This window comes from Neopelma chrysocephalum, unplaced genomic scaffold (genome assembly GCF_003984885.1).
Source record: "Neopelma chrysocephalum unplaced genomic scaffold, ASM398488v2 Primary Assembly neopelma1_382, whole genome shotgun sequence".
Taxonomy (NCBI): Eukaryota; Metazoa; Chordata; class Aves; order Passeriformes; family Pipridae; genus Neopelma; species Neopelma chrysocephalum.
The window spans coordinates 161,151-181,416 of record NW_020898046.1 but is presented as its reverse complement, the minus strand read 5'-3'; the positions used below and the strand labels follow the sequence as shown (position 1 = coordinate 181,416).

Sequence of the window (20,266 nt, the reverse complement as noted above, 5' to 3'; positions counted from 1 at the left end):
TGCTTGCATTTTTCTTTTTAAAAAGGTAGAAGACTACAGCAAAATAAATGTTCTGCAGTATAGCAAGAAAACACAATTAAGAATATCTTTGCATTCCAGAAGAGATAAAAAGTGCAATTATGTACAACGTTTCTGAATCAACATGTGAATGAACAACAAAATGTGCTTCTAGAGTCTTCTGTGAGAAACCCACAGGGCATTTTCTGCCTCTGTAGCTATAGGAAGTAGTCTGCCAGAAAGTCAGAAGAGATATTTGAACAAAACTTAACTCAATCTTATTATCCACGATGAGGTGCGTTTTACGTATCATATACACCATTTATGTAAGCACACAGTTACACATGCTATCACAGAAAAAACAGTCAATAGTAATAAAACCAACTTGAACTTAGTCCTAGGTTGCAGCAACTTGCAACAAAAAATTTTACACCCAATTCTGACAAACTACATACCTGGCCAATTCAGATTCAGGCATCTCCAGTGCCAAAACCTCGTTCTAGAAATAAAGTGGCTACTGACTAATTAGTTAGCAGCAAAAATTTGAAAATAATGTAAAGTCTCTTAGTGGGACATAAGACAGTCTAAGAACTTGTCTTGGGATATGGTTTACACTAACTTAGGTTAGACCTATCATATGTTAAATCACATATGCTGTGTTTTAGATATGACAGTCAGCACAGTCTGCTTGTAATGCCATTTTCGCCTTAGAAGCAGAGCTTGGGTTGTGATGCCAGTAATCCCTTGGCTGATGCTGAACAGATGGGTCATATCAAGAAGCAAGTACAAAGTCTCCCTTATTCCAGTGTGTTTGCATAGGAACAGTTACAGTTTCCTAAAGCCTTTTGGCAGAAAAAAAATGCTGAAGTGTTACTATTTCTTCATTCCCCTCCCTGGTGCTGTAGGTCAATGCAAAGCACACTGCTGCATTTCCTCAAAGAACTCTGAACGCAGACTGAGCGCTTTGGCTACTGCTTCCTACGAACTCCTGAATACTGCTGTGGCTTGAAAAGCAGCAATATAGACCTTTACATCTACAGCTCCTTATTTGCAGAATTATTAGGTTCTTCATCCTTTTCCTTTTTCCTGTTCATATCCCCTTTGTTTCTTTGAAATAGTCCCAAACCAGCAATAACTTAGAAGGAAATTATTATAACCTTATTTCCAGAAGTTGATATTAACATTTTTAATGGTTCACAACCGTGGCCTTAGACCTGTGATTATTTTATATATATAAATCTATTTTGGGCCACTCAAAACATACCAATTGTCATGCTACCAATATTTCTAACATATTACTTCATGTAGTCTGCAACCACTTTCATAGAGTTTCCCAAGCAAAACTGACATTGAACAAGTAGTAAACAAAGCTTTTTAATTCTGCAATGACAGACTAGATAAAATGTACACATGAATTTCTCCAATCCACGCATCAAGGAGCCTTAGAAAAGTCCAGTACGCTAAAAGCAAAAGAAAAACCTGACTGCAACCCAATCCTAAAGTACGAACAATAATCCAACAGCATGAATGACATTCTCAAAGCGGATTCTTCTCCCTCCTACTACAGAAGGCTATTGCCTGACAGAGAGGGATGAAAAAAAATTTTAAAAAAATCAGATTCATCACTTTCCTCCTACATTATATATAGTACTAGCCTTACTGTCATTCATTAAAAACGCAAAAATAGATGTAAGGAATGACATAACACAACTCAAAGCCAGCACTACTATTAAAGCAAACCAGTTGGCCCATCCCCTCTTCTGGGACCATCTCAGTGAACAGATGGTACACACCAGCATGAAATGAACACTTACCTGTCATTAACACTTATATCAGCTTGTGCAAAAGTTTCCCACTACTTTCGTTTCATTACATTTGTCATAGAAAAGAAATCCAAGACAACTTTCTGGCTAACAAGCAATATAAACAGTACAATCCAATAACACAGAAACCTTTAAAAAAATCTGGGCCTTTGGCTATGGCCATACACAAGACAGGAAGTATGACCTCTGCCTCAAGGGGAAAAAAAAAAGCTACTGAAATGATGTCTTCACAAAGTTTAAAGTCCTTTCTTCTGTGCCTATATAGTTACCACAAATGAGAATAAATTCTACCTTAAAGCAAGCACTACTACTCTTTTCTTTTAATATTAGCTGATTTTGAAGTTGATGGACCATAGAATAGTAGAGTGAAAAAACAGTCACTGGAGGAAGGATGTTGCCTTTGTATTACTTGTATTTACTTAAAAAAAAAATCCAAGATGGATGAATAGCCATTTGAGTCTCCTTTTGTATGACACTTAGTCTTTCTTTAAAAACACACAAAACAAACCGAAATAAATCAACAAAAACCCCAAAGAAAATTACTATGCTAAATCAACCTCTTTCCATATGAAAGTAGTAAAATTCAAATGAAAAGAAATCCAGGTGAAATTCAGCTCACATCTGTGGACTCCTAGAGAAGCTAGTCTAAATATAAAGAAGTGTAGTAGGAAACACACCCGTTTGCATTTTGCCACACTGCCATGAAAGTCGATGGCAATAAAATTTATTGAATCACTTTTATACTATTTTTCTGATCATGCCCTTTCCCACTTTACTTGATTTTCTAGCACAGCTGGACTCTTAGCACCCTGGCATGCCACATGTTGGCCAGTCACCTGGCACAAGTCACTTATCCCATCTCTCATCTCTTCCAGGTTTCAGCTCCTCAGGGTAGCAATGATTTGACATGTACTGAAATAGAACAACACAAGCTTTATCTGCCATTGTTTGCTGTCCTTAGAAAGCATCTTATGTGCATCTGTTGCTAACGCACACATGGCTATCATAAGCCTAGCTTGGCTAAATCCCAAATCATACATCCTGACAATGCAAAGCACATACTGTGTAATTCTTGTTTGTACTGCATATGCTCTCTGCATATGAACCCCAAGTTATCAGTATTCTGAAGGGACATCTCAGGACATACAATCTTCAGAGAGGCTTTGGCAATAAAACAATAGCCAACAGTGGGAATGAGAAACACAGACAATGCTCTGTGGTTACAACTAGAGATGCACAGGGGTAGTCTGATAGAAGATTACTGCTTGAAATACAGTTTTCTGGACACTTACAGATAAGCTCTCTGAAGATACAGTGGTGGAATACCCTGAAGAAAAGCATATTTTGCTTCAAGTAGCAGGGCAACAACTGGGGAATATTATCTCACTTTATACTGTTAAGAAGAACTAAATGTACAGTCCTCTAGTCACATACTCTTTCTATCCACCACAGGTTTCTGTAATGCCTGCTGTACCTACTACCACAGTATTCAGTATTGTTTGGCTGCAATGGCTACTGCTAGGGAAAGTTTGACAGAAATATAAAAACAGCTGGTAGTGATAAATTCTGTCTTCATCCCATCTTTAGCCAAAAGCAGAAGGGAATGTTTCCAGAGGTGCTTGAGCAGAGGATCAAGAATCTCATATTCTAACACTGCATTCTCCAGTGATCTGCTCTGAATCCTCAGGCTGAGCAGTCATGGAATATACGTTGATTGTCCACTTCTCTCTTGCATCAATGCAAGATCTAAACAAACCACCTGTAAATAGTTTAGCACCAGGCTTTCTACAAATGCAAGGTATTTTTCCTCAGCAATGCTATTGCAGTTGCCCACTTCAACCTTTATTGTTAAATAGTTGCAGGTACTTTGACACTTTAACTTCTAAAAGGAGGAACTATTTTTTTCCTCTAAGCACACATTCTCATTTTGGAAGCATGGTTATTTTTGAGGTACATGCACATCACATTCTTAGTAGTTTAGGCACGTGTATAATCTGTATTTGGCAGGAAACACTTTGTTTGTAAAAAGCTACATACTCAAATATTTTACTTCTCCCCACGGTGTCACCTTAGGGCTCTGCTGTAGTCCCACAAGGAGAGTCAGTAGGACATGTTCCCTGGCTGATCTCCAGATCATCTGTTTGCTCTGTTCCTCCATCCTCCATAGCTTGCTGTACACAACAGTGCATGAGTTGTTAATTAATCTTTTAATCCAACACAAGTCAAAATTTGTTTGGCATAGTGAAACAACAAAAGCATCATCCATAGGTGAACTAAAATACGTTAACAGTGAAGTTATTAGAAAAGTTCCTTTATTTGTTAAATGTATTTCACTTCAATCACTAGGATGCAATGATGCACGGATGGAACAGGAAAGACTGATCTCATATTTCTACCTCACCCCAAATTCAGCAGAGGAAGTCAAATAAAACAGTAGGACCTGCTCTTTTCTCCAACAAAAGGGTGCCTTCTACCCCACGAAGAAATATGAGACAACCAAGCCATGCCTGACAGAAGCTCCGGCAGAACTGGAGTCTTCTCCTTATGGTATGTGAGCGCAGGCAGAAAAACAGTCTGAGAAATTCCTGACAGGTCCTCTGTTGTCATGCCATGTTTTCCCCATCGCCAGCGCCCTCCACACTAAAAGTAGGCTCTCACGTATAGCTCAAGGGAGAAGGCGGCAAAGGAAAACTGCTGGTCTTGAACACAGGAACTGAAGAATGCCCCTCCTGATATTATAGCTGCACAATTGTCTACCTTTATCCCATCAATAAAGAATAAGAAAGCAACAGTAACATGCAAAAGCAATAAGGGTGCACACCTTACCCTGTCTCCATTTTGTACTCTTTAAGATCATCAGAACAACTTGTACTACTTTCCAGAGACAGGTCCCTGACTCCAGCTCCTGCCTTTGGTGCACATCTACATTAATATTTCAGGTCAGATCCAGCAGTTCATTTGACGTGATCACACACCAGCTGTGCTTCAGTCCACACCAGTCCCAGAGCACACACACTAGATTACTTGCAAAGGAAGATGTGTCCCTGGAACATAATTCGTGCTCCAACCACTAGCAGGCATTCAGTTCATGAGATCACCCTAGAACTAAGCTGAAGAGAATTCAAAACCTTTCAAAACCTGTAGAGTTTGCAAGCTGGATCTTCAACACCATTTCCTGTCCTATTGGTCCACACTGTCTGCATTTAGCAGGCACAGCCTCTGCACGCTGAACCCAAAGCAAGACAGTCACCTTGGCTGGAACAGTGCCTCAGTGTTGTCACACCTATACAATCTGATGCGATCCCGGGTTCCTAATGAGGCCAAAGAGAAGGAAGTCACAAGTGCACTAACAACCTAGTGAGATTTCCAGATGGTCTGTTGTTGTGAATAGGTGCTGATTTAGCAGGCCCAGTACCACACTGCAGGGCAAGAGAACAGCACCAACTGAAACACCAGGCAGCAGCAACTTTGAAAAGCTGATCCCGTAATGAAAATTCAAGGCATACTGAGTCAGAGACACCTTAGGAGAATCATCATCCTAGGGAACAATGGGGTAATACACTGTGAGAGTAGGATGGGAGAAATCAGCTACTTTTTATTTTCCATTTCCTCCAAGATGGGGAAAAAAAAACTTCTCTGTTGCAGAATTCCATTACTGGGAGGACAAAAAAAAAACAAAACCAAAAAAACAACCAACCTAGAAAATCCAAAAAAGATTCATCAACACAAGATCTTTCAAAACATTTCTTCTTTGCAAACAGAGGTTTAGCCTTTTGACAGGCTTGTCTGTGGGACTTAGAATCACTGGCAAACAGCAACACGTGGGGGTGATGGTAAATAAAAGTATTTCCAAATGCATGATTTTAAAATGGAAAAATGTCTCTCTCCTTTGTTAGTCATAAAATCCATGCAGTTTCTCCATGCTGCGCATCTGAATGAGAATGAGGAACAGAACAATAGTCATTGAAACATGCCAAATTAATTCTACTTCGGAATTTTGTCTCTGCAAGCAAGAAACTAGCTGGGAGATGTTTACAAATCTTATTTCCTTAATTTTTGTTCGTTTTGCATATCCTACAGCAAACAGTAAAAGCAGCAGTTTCTAATAAAGGAGAACAACTAGTTTAATTTTCTTGCCCTGACAAAGAAGAGTTCAATAGGTGAATAACTGGCACAAATATATTACAAGATACAAATTTTTAGATTTTTTCAGGATTAAGGGCTATAAAGTGTTGGAACACTAGTAAACTATCTAGGAGCCTGTTTAGATTACTCATCTTTATGTACTGAAATTTAAATGAAATGTAATAGTAAATATTAGTATCCCTCACACTCTTCCTCAATCATGTAAAATCCACACACAGCCCTGACTTAGAGGCAAGATATATGCTGTGGGTATCCTTCAGCCCATAAGGAACCACAGGATACCTGCACAGTTTCCTTGCTGGCAATAGTTTTTAGAAGAACTGTGTGATAGACATGTATGCATAACAATTATAGAGTGACTAGTGTATCACTCCTTGATGTCTGCCACTCACTGGGACAGTTAAGAGAAGTGAGAATTTCTTCCTGAAAACAACTGTGGTTTTCACTTCAGGGCAAAGAGAGAAAGACTTGGTCTGACAAATTGTGACTGTTTCTATGTAGGGAGTTTAGCTTGTCCCAGAACACCAAACCAGGCCTAAATCACCTTATATTAACAAGTAAAAGTCTACCTTAAAACTTGAGATCCAGATTTAGAGCTCCTGCTCACTAAGAATACTATGCTGGCATACAGAGGTACCATACTGGCACTCCAAACTGCACACAACTTGTTCTGAGCTGGAGTGTCTTACAGTTGTGCTGATTTAACAGGAAAAGCCTAGAAACCAAACTTATGCACATAATCAACTTCTTCCACTTCTCTCTCTTCATTTCAGTAAACTTAATACACGAACTAAGTTTAATCAACAAAATTTGCAAGGATCTGTAGATTTCTTCCCTACTTTAGTACCTCTACTTTTGCTACCTTCTAAAGAGTTTACCCCAAAACCACAGTTCTTCTAAAAAGTCTGTCCCCATAGACAGTCTTGTAAGGTTTCAGAAGACATAACAGCAATTCATCATTAGGTTCACTACTCTTGAATATAAATCTCCTGGAGGTAGCCAGAAAGCTTATTTTCCAAAGCACCTACTGGCATCATACCACGAACAGCCTTAGAGATCACAGAATCTAATATATACAACAGAGGAGGGAAATAGACATTTCGTACAAGTCTAGTTTATTTTTAAAGAGTCAACAGAAGGCATGACTTGAAGTGGTTAAAAAAAAATGGTGAAATAACAACTTTTTCCCCTGTTGCTGAGCAAAGGTTGCTGGGGCTTAGTATAGATTCTTTATATGTTAAAAATGTTCATGTCACTGTTGCAGGGAGGAGGGTGGAAATCAGCTGCCATGGATGAACTATTTTATGGTACAAGCCCGAGTCTAGCATGCCTGAAAACACTGTGAGACTGTGAGCTATACAGTACATCCATGTATAGATCACTTTATTCGTCCTTGGAGTTTATTGCCCCCACCCACCCCAGCTCTCTTTCAGGTTCATGACTCAGAATGCTAATTGCCCAGTTTTTGTTTAGGGCTGGCTGACTGGCTGTCAAGTCAATTCTTTTGCCTATTTGACAAATGAGCTCTTTTGCCTCCCTGCAAAGGCCGTAAGGAAGGTCACGAGACTGTATATTGTGCTTTTCTTCTTTACAAGAAAATTTAAATGGGAGAATTCAAGCCAACTTAGCAAAAAAAAGAGAAACTAGCCACCAAGTTCACAAATCTACCACAAACTGGTTTTAGCCAGCAGCAAATGGGACTCCTGAAAAGTGTGGATTACTTCTTTTTGTCCTGCAGTTTTAATGTGGCCTGGAATGCTATCTTTTTACTTTAAAAAGATTCTGTGAAGTAGCAAAAGTTGAAGTAGCAACATACAAGTTGATGGCCAGGCTATAAAACCACACAGCTGGATATAAAGTCACACGATTCAAAACAGAAGTAAATCAAAATCCTTGCCACCACCAAATTAAGTAGGAGTCCTTCTGAAGACCCACTCCTGCAAAAAAACCTTACGAATTTATGTTTATACATTATACAATAGCAGCATCAAGTTCAACTTCGATAAAGACTTAGTTCATTGGGTAGCAGCAAGTTTTCACAGAGTGGTTGACGTCATCTGGTCACCCAGATCTAGCTGCCTTGGACCATGTCCTGACTCCTTTTGAAAAATCTCCAAAGAGGGAGACTCCAAATCATCTTTGGGCAAACTGTGCCAGTGCTCGGTGGTCACCCTCACAGTAAAAAAATATGTGTTCCCTGATGTTCAGAGAGAGCACCTGCTGTGTTTCAGTTTGTGCCCACTGCCCCTGTCACTGGGTCCCACTGAAAACAGCCTGGCTCCACTCTTTTTGCACTCTTGCTTCAGGTATTTACATACATCAAGATTCCCCTGAGCCTATTCTTCTCTGGGCTGAACAGTCCTATCTCTCTTAGTTTTTCCTTGTAGAAGAGATGCTCCAGTCCCTTAATCATCTAGGCAGCCCTTTGCTGGACTCTACAGTATGTCAGCATCCCTCTTGTACCGGGGAGCCCAGAACTGGCCCAGGTGTGGCCTCACCAGTGCTGAGTAGAGGGGAAGAATTCCCTCCCTCAACTTGCTGGCAACACTCTAGTACAGCCCAGGACACCATTGGCCTTCTTTGTTGCAAAGACACACTGCTGGCTCAAGTTAAACTTTGTGAACACCAGGACTCCTGTGTCCTTCTCTGACAAGCTGCTTTGTTGTCTTACAACAGCCCACAAAGCCTAAGGGATATCCAGTCCAGCCTTAGGCAAGAATCAGTCTAACTAGAGAAGTGCTTTTCAGTTAAGACACAGATCTCTCAAACCTTGGGCGTCACCTACTCGGCTTTCATCTCCAAATCCTCATCTGCAGTAAGAACAACTCTGTATGGGATCTAACGCATCTGCCCCCCACTAAGTTACACAGGGCCTATGAGTATCTGGAACTTGATACTGCTGACTGCAGCTTTTGGCCATTGCCTGTCCTCTGGAGAGCTGACTGAAATAAAGAACTCAAATTAGCTTGACACAAGTCCATTTTTCCATAGCTCTTGCTACAAAACTGTAGTAAGAACTCAAATCTGTCTATGCTCAGGGGTTGTGTGGTTCAGCTACACCTACATGGCATTTTGTTTGTTACAACTATGAACTGGCAGAGTCCACACTAAGCACTGCAAGACACAACAGCTAAAAAAGCTGGGAAAAGATGCTCATTTTCAAGGAAAAACCTGTGCTTTATACCAATAAAGAGTATTTTATTTATTAATTTCTAAAGGAAAACCTACTATATATGGAGCCTGAGCTAACACATATTAAACTGCTGTAGGTGGTTTTATTTGCTTGTCTTAAAAACAACGTGGCATTTTCTTCCACTTTCAGAATCTGATTAAAAATGGTTTAAGATGACTTGGTAACAGATGTCCAAATCTCAAGTAAAAACATGAGCTATGGCTTCTGGCTATTAGCAACTATGAATTGAATACATTTTTCCTAGGAAAGGGTGCATGCTTTCCCATATAGAAAATATGTAAACCCTAAAAAAACCACTACTCTGCCAGAACACCTTCTAGCTGTAGGACTGGCATACTTTAGACTTCAAACACTAGACTATAGCTGATTTTCCTTTGGCTGCTCATTCATTCTGAAGAGGAATCACTTCTGTTACCTACTGCAATGAAACAAAAATGTCTAAATCTCTTCTAGAAAACCACTCCAAAATAATGCTGTTCTCTTTGGCTTAGACACAGGTACAAAGCTCTGAGATTATACTCAGAGTATTAAAAAAGACATGTTTTTACACCTTTGCTGAATGAAAATAGACACAGCTATTGAACCTACCCAACATCAGTATCATATGGTATATAAATATACATATATATAGGTGTATGCAGTATGAGTTAATTAATATTCCATTACTATTTGTATTACTTACATTCAAGGCATACGCAGAGAGCAATTAGAATCTAAGTTAACAACTCACTTCTGAACCAGAAAAATTTGTTGTGAATTTTTAAGTGGCAAAACTTCAGAGCTTCCAAATGTCTTATTTGTTCTGCTGCAAGTGCCAGTTATAATGCCTTAAGTGAACATCAATTCGTAACTTACTCATTGTTTTCCATTAAAAGAAGAAAAAACTATTATGTAACCGAACTTCATAGCACAATTGTTATCGGCCAGGTTTTGTTATTTTCAATTTTTTAAACAAAGAAGAAAAGGAAACTCTGGCTTTCATTTTAGCTGATGTCTTTTAGCAAGCCAACTCTTCATCCAGTAACCCCAGACATACTGACTTGTTTTGTATAGTATGTCTTGATATTTCATCTTCTTCCCAACTTCAGCAGCAAGCAAACTAAAAATTGGGCTCTGGTTCACAAATGTTTTCTCTTTCCCTGCCCGCTCCCCACGCACAAACACACTTCCCATTTCGATGATGATTTTACAGTCTTGCAACAGAGAGTGTTCCCCAAAGGTTTACCTTGGTTTTCAGGGTTCATTTTGTTTCTCTTTTTTTTTGGTTTTTTAATAGGAAAAGCAAGTAACATGCTATGTTAGGGCAAAGCCAAGCAGGCCTATTTTCAGGAAGCTGCTTTATAAGACATGTAGGCTCCCTCTCCATTTCCTGGGGACACAAAGAGTGGAGACACACTGCCAATACTGCCTCAGTAAAGAGTTCTGGTATCTGAGCTGCAGTTTGAGTGTGCAAGGACTGAAATGGTTATTTTATGTGCGAGTGTCGGCCATGATGTCTTGCCAAGGTATTCTTGGGAAAAATGCCAATGATGTTCCTCTAGGTGACCCAAGCCAAGGTTTTATTTGACAGAGAGGCTTGATTTTGTTTCAGTAGAAAATGTGTGTGGACACAAAATACACAGCATATTATTATTTTAACATTTCATCAGAAAAAGAGAGATAAAGAAGAAAAACCAAATTTGGTGCTATTTTCAGCTTACCTTCTCATTCCATGCCCACAATCCAATCCCAAGAAATGCTATGCCAAGGAACTAAAGGAAAAGGAAAACAAATATCAGAGCAGGAACTAGAAATTTATGGTGGGTTTCATATGCGGGTTTTTGGGGGGGTTTCTTTATTTTTTTTTTAACATACACATTGACTCATCGGAGAATCAATTTTATCAGGACTGAGACACACTTATAATATGGACCTTGTTGTTTATTTCACAACTCAACCATTATAACTTGAAGAATTTAAAACTTGCACAACTCAGGGATGTTCCACATAGAAACAGTAAGTGCAGTAAGTGCCATTTTATCAGCATTGAGCAAGTTCAGTTCTTTTTGAGTTTGCCAGATTCAAAGCAGAATCCACCGTCAAGCAACACGTTATTTTACTATTGTATTACCACCACCTGCACAAAGTATCTGTCCTCACAATGAGTGAGAGAAAGTGATTAAAAGAAAGTCCTAAACACACATGTATTATCAGTTTTAGCAATGTTTTCCACAGAAAATAACCTATGACTGGGGGGGGAAATAATAAAAACAATACTGGTTTGAAAGACTAAGAACTTTTAAAAGCCCTGAAGTCAACACTTTATAAGTTTTCTGATACTGAGTGTTTCTGTATTTCATAAAGGAAGTTAACATTCCCTTTCTCCTCCAAGGGACTCAAAAGCTCCAAACTCAAAAGTTCCCTTTCCTTCATTAAGGAAAAGGGAACAGCGTCCTGGATTTTGTTATATCCCTGTATTTCTCCATTCCACTGAATAATTTAGAGGGTATCACCTCCCTCCAAATCTATAGGGTTTCCATACAAAATCTACAGTAAAGATCAGTGAGACAAGTAAAGTAGGCAGAATAAGCATTCCATCTCCCAACATCATTACTGCATATTTGGCATGATACAGTAGCTCCCATGTAAAATGTTTAAAAACACACAGCAAATGTCTGAGCACATCTCCAAATGTCCATCTGTCCAACTTGCATATCTGGATTTAAAACCTAAGCGCTAACTAAAAAGAAAACTATATTCACTTTAGTATTAGAGCTCATAATGGATTGTTGCTCTGGTCTTCTTTGTGGTTTCTCCACACTGCAGCGGCATGGACTTATTCTGGCATACAAGTATGTTTTCTCTTAAGATCTGTGTAAACAGTTAAGTATCCTAATGATTTTTCCTTTGCAGAACAGGACAAAAGTGGGTTTTTGTTGAAAAGTGGGAGGAGGCAGGAACATAAACTTTAAAAGCTTTCCCAGAAGCGATTTTAATGTTTTCAATGAAAGATTACTTCTTCCTTACATGCACTCTTTTTTTTGAAGGGGCACTTTTAGCTTTGTGCCACAACAATATATGTAAAGCATAACCCAATATCAAGTGGAATATGCTCACTGCAATGCCTTGGAGTTCCCTAATGCCCATTTCATTTCTGTGACTTTCTCCTCCAAGTGTGCTTTGCCAGCTACCCAAAGGACCATGCATACTGGGAATGAAACTTTTTTTTTTGACTTGAAGAGTCATGACCGTAAATTTAAACAATACTACAAGTCAGCATTCTTCAAAGGAAACTGTTGCAGGCTTGGCCACATTTTAACACAAGATAAATGGAATTTTTTCCTAGATGGAAAAACATAACTGTTGGTCAAGAAAGTCTTATTTCAACAGCCTTAATTTTCATAAAGTATGAAAGGTGGATTTGAGAAAGTTGGTACAGTCTTCTGTGATACACCACCTGAGCCAAAAAAGGTCATCTTACCTGTATCATGACTGCTTTTTTTATTAGGGTTATAAAGCTTGCCAGAAGAGCGTGTGTAATCCTCCTGACTGCAGTGATTATTTGAAATTTGAGATAAAGTTGTTCAAGTTTCCAAATCTCTCAGACAATGTTCTTTTTTGCAGCAACAGTCTCCTTTCCTTCTTTCTTACACAGCCAAAGGCACAACAGTTGAAGGAACAGGAGTTGGGGGGGGGGGGGAAATAGCTATAGTATTATAAAAATCCATAAGTTGCATTTGGAAGTGGCAAATTGTTATTTGTAAAGAGGTATGAAATATTATGTTTTGCAAAAAGCTTAATATGGCTTTGAACAGAACAAGTGTGGAAAACCAGAATGAAAGAATATTATCAGTGCATACGAATGTAACTTTACAGCCATACACATCAGCTGCAAGTCTGGCTCAGATCCACTCGCTTTACAAACTTAATCTAATCAAGTGTCCTGATCCTTCACCAGAAGTTGAGACTTAAGGATAAGATTACCTCATGGGTTGTAAAAGGTGACTTAGACTACAGGATCTCAAGCCAGGCCTCCATTTACAGACTGGGTAATCAGACTGTACTATACTAAATTGAAGCACCTAAAAAACTGAGATTGTCAAGCTTCTGTCAAGAAAATAAAATAAAAAAAAAAGAATTCTCAAAGTTGTCAAGAGGCTCAAAAAATTGCATGCAGCTCAGTCCTCTCCATACCCTAAAACGGAAATGCTCTTTTGCGCAGATAAGAAACAGGAACAATGAACAAGATCCATTAGGTGAAAAAGGTTCAGAATGAAATCATGAACTCTCATAGGATACTACGGAAACCAAAAGCTTAATGGCATTCAGAAAAAAGAGATTAGATAAATTAATGGAGGATCCATAGCTATTGAAATGTGATTCTGACGCAGCTCCTGGCTCAAAGTTTTTACGCTGTTGCTCACTGGGAGATTATAATCAAGGAAAAGATCTCTGTATGCATACTTTTTGTTTAAATGTCTCTCGCCTTGGAGAAACTCTACTTGCATTACTTGAGGCAAAATATAGACGTAGACAGACCACTGACCTAAGCCCCTACAATCACACCCTAGAAAGGCCCACCTTTGCAGAAACACAGCCTGCTATGGCGACAAAGCACATCGGAAGACTATCAGTAATCCCCACCGGCAGAAGACAGCTGTTCATGGGAAGACTTACACCTCTCACCAGGATTAACTTTGGATTTTCTTGACAATTATGAAACAAATTCCTGCATAGCCTAAAAATATCTGGAAGTGCTTAGCAAAAATCCCTCTATTTGCTCTTAGAACCAGAAGTAAAACTGGATGCATATCCTGATTATCTTGCAGCCCTTCTGCAGATTTCTCAAAGACAGTCTTGTTCTGCTTGCTTGTAACCATAAAGAAAATCTCTTCACATCTGAAGCACATGGGAAGATGGGGAGATGGTGTACACATAATCTCAGTTAAGTCTGGAAAATTTAATTTATATCCACTAAATTATTCCAATGAGCAATAAAAAGGTGGAAGTTTGCCTCATTATCTATAAAACACTCATGAGAGAAAAAGTCTCAATTCTCCACAGACATCAAGTAAGACCATTTGGCCTAACTATAAATGGTCACTGGATGTGGTGCAGAGCTTGTAAAATCTTGATACTTTTCCTTTTTATAAAATAATTTGCAGGAGAATATTAAAACATTCCTCTGGAATATTAGCCTTTCAAAAAAACAGGCATAGTAGTACTTTCTCAGCCATAGGTTTTCTATTCACAAACATAAAACAAATGTGTTCCAATTTCTTCTTCTATAAAGATTATATGTATTTAAAAATAGAACATCTAGCAGTACTTTTACTGTTACCCTGCTTGTAAAATTCACATGCGGTTTTCAGAAGTGAATTGATCAATAAGTGTTTCAAGCTGCACATACCTTATTCTCGATCTTGCCTGCGTGGAGGAAAATGATTCTTTGTTGCTAGGGATGCAGCACCACACAGCACAGCATTTAAAGGCTGCTGGGGCAAATACTAACAGAAATGCTAGAAAAACTTTGAGAGGACCTTAATTGTAAAGGGATCAGACATGACTTCACATACTGAATTTTTCATCTCAACTGACATTCTTAAATAACTTAGCACCAGTTTTCAACTAAAAGGACGACAGCAGCAGGCCAAGAAGTAAAAGGTTGGTTAACGTGCCATGTGTATAAACCAGTGTATGTACAAGTGTGGTTACATTAAAGACCTGTGAGAGATAGAACTCTAGTGCAGCCACCTAATTTCACCTTCCCCATAACAACAGAAACACACTATCAGAAGCCTGCCAAAATTGTCAGACCTCAGAACTTGAGCTTACTTGCGAGAGCTTTTTTTGGTGTTTAGCCCCATATTTTGGCAGTGTGAAAACCTTCCACCTGCCCTTCCCTGAAGGTGCAAGAACTTTGAGCACAATGTTAGCAAGGACTGTTAGCAAGGAGATCTATAAGGGTTCCTATGGGCACTTTGGTGTTTCTTCCATGGCAATATGCTGTAGGTTATTCACAGAGCAAGATTTCCTTCTGTGTGATTTAAGCCAGCACAGCACGGAAATACAAGGTACAGTATTTTACTGACAAGCACAGCGGTGATCAGGACAACATGAAGTGTAGTATTTCACATCCTGAAACACAATCAGGAAAACACAGGACTTCTGAGCTTTGTATATATATAAAGCAGTGCTGACAAGCTCCTAACTGACTCCAAAACCCCAGATGAACAATTTTTCCCTGAGCACTTCCTCTGCAGCATTCTGTGCTCAGACTCACTCAGAGATATTTCAGCCAGAATACTCACTGCTTTCTTTAAAGTACTTTCTGCCAAATCAGTCATTTTGCTTTTGAAGCCAGGGCAAAAAGGAGCTCTGTCTATCAGAGCACAAAGGATTTTGTTGTTGGTTTTGTTGCTTGTTTGTTTTTAAGTAGCTCTGACAGAAAAAGCACCAAGCCAGAAATTAAAGTGAGGTTTTACACAGTTTTTTTCTCCCCTTCATGCCACTGATGTGTACTCTGCTTAAAATATGTCAGCTAGCATTCTTGCAAAAAGATCCTCTCAACTCTACAGCTTTTGCCTGAACCAGTATCACATGGAAGGAAGGTATCAGAAGTCTGCCCTTGTTTCTTTTTCCATACAACCCAGTTTCAATAACTTTTCCATTCTCAACACAAATTGTTACAGCATTTCATTTTCATGTGGCTAAACAAACATGCTGATGAAAGGAGAGGCAAACTGCTCAAAGTATACATATACATTTACACATTATGCTAATGCTTACGAAGAATGCATTCTCCTAAAGCCTATTTCTTGTTTGCCTTGAGACACTACCAGCAGAAAAGTTCCATGTATGACAGTCAGTGAATGAAGATGCTGTGTAGGCGACTAATTACCATTTTAGTTCACAGTGACATTCAGATATAGACTACAAGATGTCAAATATATTTCCATTTTATGTGCAGCCCCTAAAAAACATGAAACTATATTTCAGATAACTGTCTCAGTAACACCTTTTCCCTCCTGATACAAAACACACACATATGGAAGAAAAGAGATCCCAGTTTCCACACATCTTGCTCAGCTAAATCAGAGACTTGACTGGTTTTATAGAATTATCCAAAGTAGAAAAGCAGACATGAGAACAGAATGAGAAAAGCTGTCTGCTCCATCTTGCAGGACTCTTAGCATGATGTTCTCTAATGAAAAATTAAACACATTTGACCCAAATTTTCAAAGCAAGATACTATGGCTGTTAACGTATGTTTTGTTTTCACCAGTTTTCCATTTTGACAAGTAAGCAAGATAGATACACTCCGTCCCAATGCATAGTCAATTGCCATTGTTTTCTTACTGCCTTCTCCAGTTCTTTAATTGCAAAACCAAGACATCTGCTTTCTGTTACTGTTGTTCTGTGTATTTATTTTATTGCTTTCTGGTGGTGCAATTGTAAGCACTGTCAATCAGCTTGGAGCAAGAGTCCCTAAAGACTGAAGTCCCTCTCCACTTGTCCATAGAAATTGATATACTAGAAAACAGAAAAAGGAGAATGAATTGGACCCTATTTCCCCTGCTTCAACTTTCGAACAACTCCCCTCAAGCCTAGATAAAATAAATTTAACTCTTTTCAAATGCACACAGACTCTTCAAACTCAGGTCCTGATGTCTAAAGAAAATACATCATTTGGAGCAGATTTATTTTAAAGCACAGAAAATTTATTCATCGCAGTCACTTGTTAAATTCTTCTATTAAAGCTTTTGAGATTTTAATATTTTTGTTTCTATGGGATATAGCTCGTTTCCTAAAACCAGTACCTTTTTTCCCCATACAAAAATCAAAGACCATTAAGGTCTTTGGTAGACCACCACTACCACACAAACATTTAAAAAGCCTACAGAGCTGAAGTAACAGGACATCTCCATTAACTGTCACTTTGGTACACGCATCTGGCATAGCTCCTATCCCTTCTTTTCTACTCTTCTTTACACTCTCAAGTGGTCTTCGTTTCACAGTACTCTCTTTCGCTGCTCTTCCTGAGCCCAAAAGACTTTGTGGAAAGACTGAGAAATTCTGCTGCACACACCTCTTCAAGGACCTCTTCCCCACTGAACTACATTAAGTGCTCCATGTCCCTCTGCTTTTCCTGTCCAGTCTTGTTCTCCTCATCAATACCGTTCCATCTCTGGCTCAGTCCTCCACTGCAGCTTCTGTGCCCAAAGTCAGTTTCTATGTTTAAAACGGCCCAAAATTATGTAAGTGGTGGTGTAGCAATGTATGAAAACAGAATGGATTTAAAACACAAATACAAGCAGCAGAAAAGTATAAAATAAAAATAAGATAATCAGGGAAAAAAACTAAACCTGAATTCCACATCCTCTAGCAGTACACTCATTACTTCTTTTTGGCAATTTCACAGTGCAAAGACATAAGTCTTCTCATTTTGGCCTGTAAGCTAAGAAAAAGTTTAAAGGCAAAGAAAGCATGTTCTGTTTCAAGCTAAGGTGAAGGAAAAGGTCTGGAAGCAGTATTGTAAATGGGTCATTTTCCAGGTCTGTTTTGCTGCCCAGGACTAGCAGCTTCCAGCCCCAGAGGACAGCTAGACCTCCTCTGGCTGTCCTCTTCCTGCCACTCTGCCAATCTCATTCATCCCAAACCACCCTACCTAAGCTTCAGACTATTTAGGTGCAGCCCCGCCATGATTCTTCTTCATGTTCTTTTCCTGAAGCTGCTGTTCCACTAAAAGCAGAAGTTTAAAAAAACACAAACAAAAAACCCCAACCACAACAAAACAGAGTATACATTAAAGTCTCATTAGGAAACTGATACACAAATATTCACTTATTTCAGCTACAAGCAGTAAAGTTGTAACACGTAATTCAAGCATTTGATACAGCAAACTGAAACAATCCGAGCTAGTCTTTTTCCTTAGTAACAAATTGGCAATTGAGTTGCGTATACAATTGATTGAAGTGGCAAGTACCTCAGAGGGCAGAGCCAGGAAACACAAACAGGTAGGTTTGTCAACACAGCACGTTTTTCTGAATGTTCAGCATTTCCTTTTGAGAAAGCAGTCTCAGCTTCTAGCTGTGCTCATAGCCGAGACAGGGACGAGAGAGAGCCCCAAGATCTTCTATCCCAGCTACAGAAGCTGCCGCATCCCAGGCTGTTTCAATGGACTATACTCACAGATTCATTTCCTTCACTTTGCAGAGAAGCAAGTGCATGTGGAGGATGAGAGAAGTATGAGAACACTGAACAAGTCTGGACAGAGAGGCAAGTGAACCCTACCAGCTTTACAGACAAACCTGGGCCAAACAATGTAATCTGACTCTCCTTCTACTTAAAGAAAAAAAAGCAAAACAAAACAAAACAATCAAAAAACCCCACACATACGCACACAAAAAAAAACCCAAACAAAAAAACAACCAGCGTGTAAAAGAGTGAGTATCAAGCAAATGGCGAACACACCCTCAACCTGCAAGTGCACATAGAACTTTTCCTAGCAAATTCCTTAATAGCTTTATTGCCTCTTACCTTCACCAAATGCTCATTCCTGGTTCTTTTTTAGGGTCCTCCACAGTAATATGTTTAAAACCATTTACAAAGACATTGGTACCACATAATATGAAGAAATCATAGCTTGAAAAGGTAGGAAGTGCACTGCAATTTCATAACATGCCAGAAGCCAAGTTCAGGTATCCAAAATTCCGACCCTGATATGATGTGACTGTATAGCCTATCACACCTCTCCCCTGAACAAATCTGACTCAGAACTACACACTCTACAATGGCAAACACACACATATATGGCATATGTTAATAGACGAACTAAATCAACTTCCAATAGTCCTAGCACCCAGTGCTGGAGGATGCAGGATAGAAGCAGACACTAGAAGGGCTGTGGTAGGTTTATTAAGAGCTTTTTGACAGCCTAGTAACTCTTCACTATACAAAGATGCAGCCAAGAGTGTAGAGAAACCAGCACAATTTTGTCAACACAAACAAAAGCACAACCTCAAAAGTCAGACCAGCTGTGTGTATACCTATGCATACCTTGGGTTTTGAGAGAAATGTGGGGAAAACAAATAAAGCTAAACCCCAATTACACACATATAAAAAATTATTTCCCAATACCCACACACAGTTACTACCAGCAATCCAGACACACAAAGCCAAATTACAAGACAAATGTTCTGTAAATATTGGCCAAAATTCTTTATCGCTCATATTATTTGCAGAGGGCAAAGTAAACAAAAGTGATTTCAATTGCTTTTCAAACACAAGTGACATGGAACAAACAAGAGGCAACAAATGGCTACAATGCCGTTTACCTAAAGGCTTTATTTTTAGGCAAAAGTTCCACAGTTTGGCAGTGGAAAAAAAAAGCTATAAACAGCTGCTTGTCTAAATGAAACAGACTGCTGCCCCTTTTATGTAGTTTCCAGGTAGTATCAAAAGCACCTCTACTATTTGTCATTCTCAAAAGAGGCATCAGGAGCTTGACTATATAGAAAAAACACATAGACAAAATCCTCTCCCCTTCTGTACAGGTGCCTCTTGAGATCACACATGGCAGCCTGGGGTGTTTTTGCTGCTGACACCTTTGCTGGACTTGTGCTGAAGATATCTACAATGCTATCACTGCAATTAATTTGAGGGCATTAAACTTGCTTTAAGGATAAATGCATTGAATAAACAGAACCATACCAGAAGATTTCCAGTTCACTACAACAGAGCCTACTCTTATATAATTTCAGCTTAAACAACAGTATGAACAGTATCACCTATATCATATAAAATGCTCATTTGTAAGTGCAAACTTTTATTCCCAATTTTATTGCCACTTTGAACTACATTATTTCCATAAACTATAGTTCCTGATGAATCCACTACCTTTGCCTACTGTTTGCACAAACCTTCGCTGCTTTGCACAAACACCAATAGCTCATCCCTCTGTCAACACCTAGTAGGAAAGCAAGGATTAGAAAATGTCTCTGAGGGATGTGGAAATGTAGCTGTAGTACATATGGAGGCTCCCTACGAGAAAAGCTATGAAAAGCAAATGATGCTGTACCATTAAGACCCTTGTGTTGCATAGCTGTGCTCTTGCAGTCAGTCAGTC

The 20,266-nt window shown here is 39.1% G+C and overlaps 1 protein-coding gene across 2 annotated transcripts in view; it reads right to left on the bottom strand.

Moving 5' to 3' along the window:
• The window catches only part of TSPAN5 (tetraspanin 5), an 85,312-nt gene that overhangs the window by 13,271 nt on the left and 51,775 nt on the right, over window positions 1–20,266 (bottom strand). Inside the window, exon 2 of one of the 2 annotated variants that reach the window (XM_027706575.1) lies at window positions 10,860–10,910. The exons of the other annotated variant lie outside the window; for it this stretch is intronic. Within the exon in view, the coding sequence (XP_027562376.1) occupies window positions 10,860–10,910 (51 nt within the window). The remainder of the gene's footprint in view (window positions 1–10,859; window positions 10,911–20,266) is intronic. 2 annotated transcript variants of the gene reach the window in all.